This window comes from Ceratina calcarata, unplaced genomic scaffold, assembly GCF_001652005.2.
Source record: "Ceratina calcarata isolate Rehan_Ccalc_2016 unplaced genomic scaffold, ASM165200v1 scaffold412.2, whole genome shotgun sequence".
Lineage (NCBI taxonomy): Eukaryota > Metazoa > Arthropoda > Insecta > Hymenoptera > Apidae > Ceratina > Ceratina calcarata.
In genome coordinates, this window is record NW_017164740.1 from 2,858 (window position 1) to 5,511 (window position 2,654).

The following is a 2,654-nucleotide window of genomic DNA, read 5'->3' on the forward strand; positions in this document are numbered from 1 at the left end:
ACAACACCCCAAGTGGAATTTACATACTTTACAAGCGAAGAGTTCAAGAATGCTGAAAAGAAAAGATCAGTTGAAAAAGTGGGAGGAAAGTATAAAAAGTTGCGGGACAATTTTTGATAAATACGCTCTTATTGATTCCTGGACGTACGATCGTTTCGTAGAAGCTCGCAACAATTATCATCAAGTAAGTGTACATTCGTATCAACTTTACTTCTAATTTTTTTTCTTTCACAACCGTACTTGAAGAAGAAATTATGTTAATGAAATGAAACTTTGATTTTACTTTTCAGGTGACAACAAGGAATTTGCAACAATGGGCTCTAGCTGCTGCAGCCCAATTCCAATCAGAATCTTTAATTTTTAAAGCATCAGCAGCATGGGTCGACAAATTCAAGCGTAGACACAGAATTCGCCAAAGGAAAATCGTAAAATACGTCTCTCACAAAGAATGCGTGACTGTGGAATAAATACTGGATGCCGCGACAAAGTTTCAAACACAAACAAAGGCAATAATTCCAAATTTTAATGAAAAATATGTTATCAATACTGATCAGACGTGTTGCCAATATCAAGCAACATATGACAGAACACTTGCCGAATTAAATTCAAATGGCGTACTAGTTGAAAAGCTCAATATGAACAAAGTTAGTCACTCGTACACGGCGCAATACGCGATTACCTTATCGGGGGAATTAGTACCTCACGTGTTCCTGTGCTTGCAAGAACCCACAGGAAAGTTTCGTCCCAGGGTACAGAAAACTGTGGACGATTTAATGAAGCAGTTTTCTAATGTAATTGTAACATGCTCCAAATCTGGGAAGCTTACTACGCAGTTATACACGTCCTTCTTAAGTCACGTAATGCTTCCTTATGTGGGAACAGAAAAATTTTTGTTAATTATAGATTCTTCGGGGGGTCAAACAAATCCTGTATTGTATGATGAAATTTTTAGCGATAACGTAGGTCTTCCTAGTTGTACAGTGAAAGTGATACCTCCTAAATGTACCGCAATTTGCCAACCCTGCGACGTTTATTTTTATAGGCAGGTTAAAAATTTTATCAAACGCATGCATACTTGTCCATATTTAATTGAAAACAAACGTGAAATTAATTCATGCGAAGATGCCATAAAAATACATGGTATAATACATAACCAACTATCTGCGCCAGTATTTAAGGATATGTTGCGTTACGCATGGTACGCAAGTAAATTGTCCGATGATAGAGACATTTTTTTAAATGTGAATGATATTTGTTTTCCAACACACATTCTAAACAAGCCGTGTGGATGCGGGAAAGTATCTTTCATAAGATGTAGTCGATGTCGTTGCACTTTATGTTTTCCCTGCTTATACGACAAGTATCATCCTACTGTTTGTAATTCCCAAGCTGCATTTGACGATTAGAATTGTGTTATGTTATATAATTTGTATATATTGTATAGTTCGTTATTATTTGTTTTATAAATAAGAAAAATTAATGAAAATCTATGCGTTTCGTTCTTCATTCGTACACAATTATAAATNGGTTAGTGTAATTATATGAATCTCATTTAACAACTATCCGAAGGTGAATTTACGATCGTCCTTACGTTCAAGTAATTAAGTTTTAAATAGGTTTCATTGGGAATGTTATCAATTATGCGAACGCTGCGTGGCCAGCAGAAATTGTGCTTCCTCCTATTTATTAACGCTACATTTACTGTTTTCCCATTCGAACGGAACGATTGATCAATGTGGCAATAGAAAAGATTCCAGGGGATATATATTTTTTTTAACACGACCAGATGAATTTTTCGTCCGACTGGAATTGCGTGATGGGGAAATTATTGTTTTGAACGAAAAGAATGTACGTAGCTAGATAATCGTTTTGGCGACGGGCATGTGGCGGATGTTTCGCGATGGAGGGGTGCAATCAAAGGGCGCGGTAGCGGCCCGAAGGCAAGTTTGAGGCCCGTCGGGGGGCAGCATTGCCGTCGGGCACCGCGTACCCTTATATACACGTAAATTCGACATTTTGAATTTCTTTCGTGAATATTAATTGTTTCCTCTGTACTTTCTTAATGCTTTAATGTCACAATACACTTTTTTTAGACTACTTTACAATGTGTAAGAAGTCTTTTTTAAAAAGATGTCCTTAATGCAGAGATATTTTTCAGAAGTCACTAGATGGTCCGATATCAAAATCTTTTCTCTTTCGTCTCCCCTATTTCTTTTTACCATGAAGTTAGCTTAATAACTAAATATGTATAACCAACTTATAAAATCTTTTAATACTTCATACGCTTTTCAATTAATGAACGATTCAATGTGGTCAACTTCATACAATAAAATGATAATACCGGTGTATGTGACACATGTGCGATATGATATAAAATAATAATAATTGATAAAAACGGTGTATGTGGCACCTGACATATAATAGAAATAATAATTGATAAAAACGGTGTATGTGGCACCTGACATATAATAGAAATAATAATTGATAAAAACGGTGTATGTGGCACCTGACATATAATAGAAATAATAATTGATAAAAACGGTGTATGTGGCACCTGACATATAATAGAAATAATAATTGATAAAAACGGTGTATGTGGCACCTGACATATAATAGAAATAATAATTGATAAAAACGGTGTATGTGGCACCTGA

General features: G+C 35.4%; 2 protein-coding genes across 20 annotated transcripts in view; both read left to right on the top strand.

Annotated features, from left to right (window-relative positions):
* LOC108626531 (THAP domain-containing protein 1-like) overlaps positions 1 to 2,654 on the top strand; it is a 7,816-nt gene that overhangs the window by 2,489 nt on the left and 2,673 nt on the right. The window lies entirely within an intron of this gene.
* LOC108626532 (uncharacterized) lies at positions 48 to 1,504 on the top strand. 2 transcript variants are annotated; one of them, XM_018027255.2, is made up of 2 exons: positions 48 to 184; positions 291 to 1,504. In XM_018027255.2, the coding sequence occupies exon 2, from the start codon at positions 636 to 638 to the stop codon at positions 1,404 to 1,406; it is 771 nt and encodes a 256-aa protein (XP_017882744.1). In that variant the 5' UTR covers positions 48 to 184; positions 291 to 635; the 3' UTR covers positions 1,407 to 1,504. Both variants share the same exon structure in this region, with proteins under 2 accessions (XP_017882744.1, XP_026670698.1).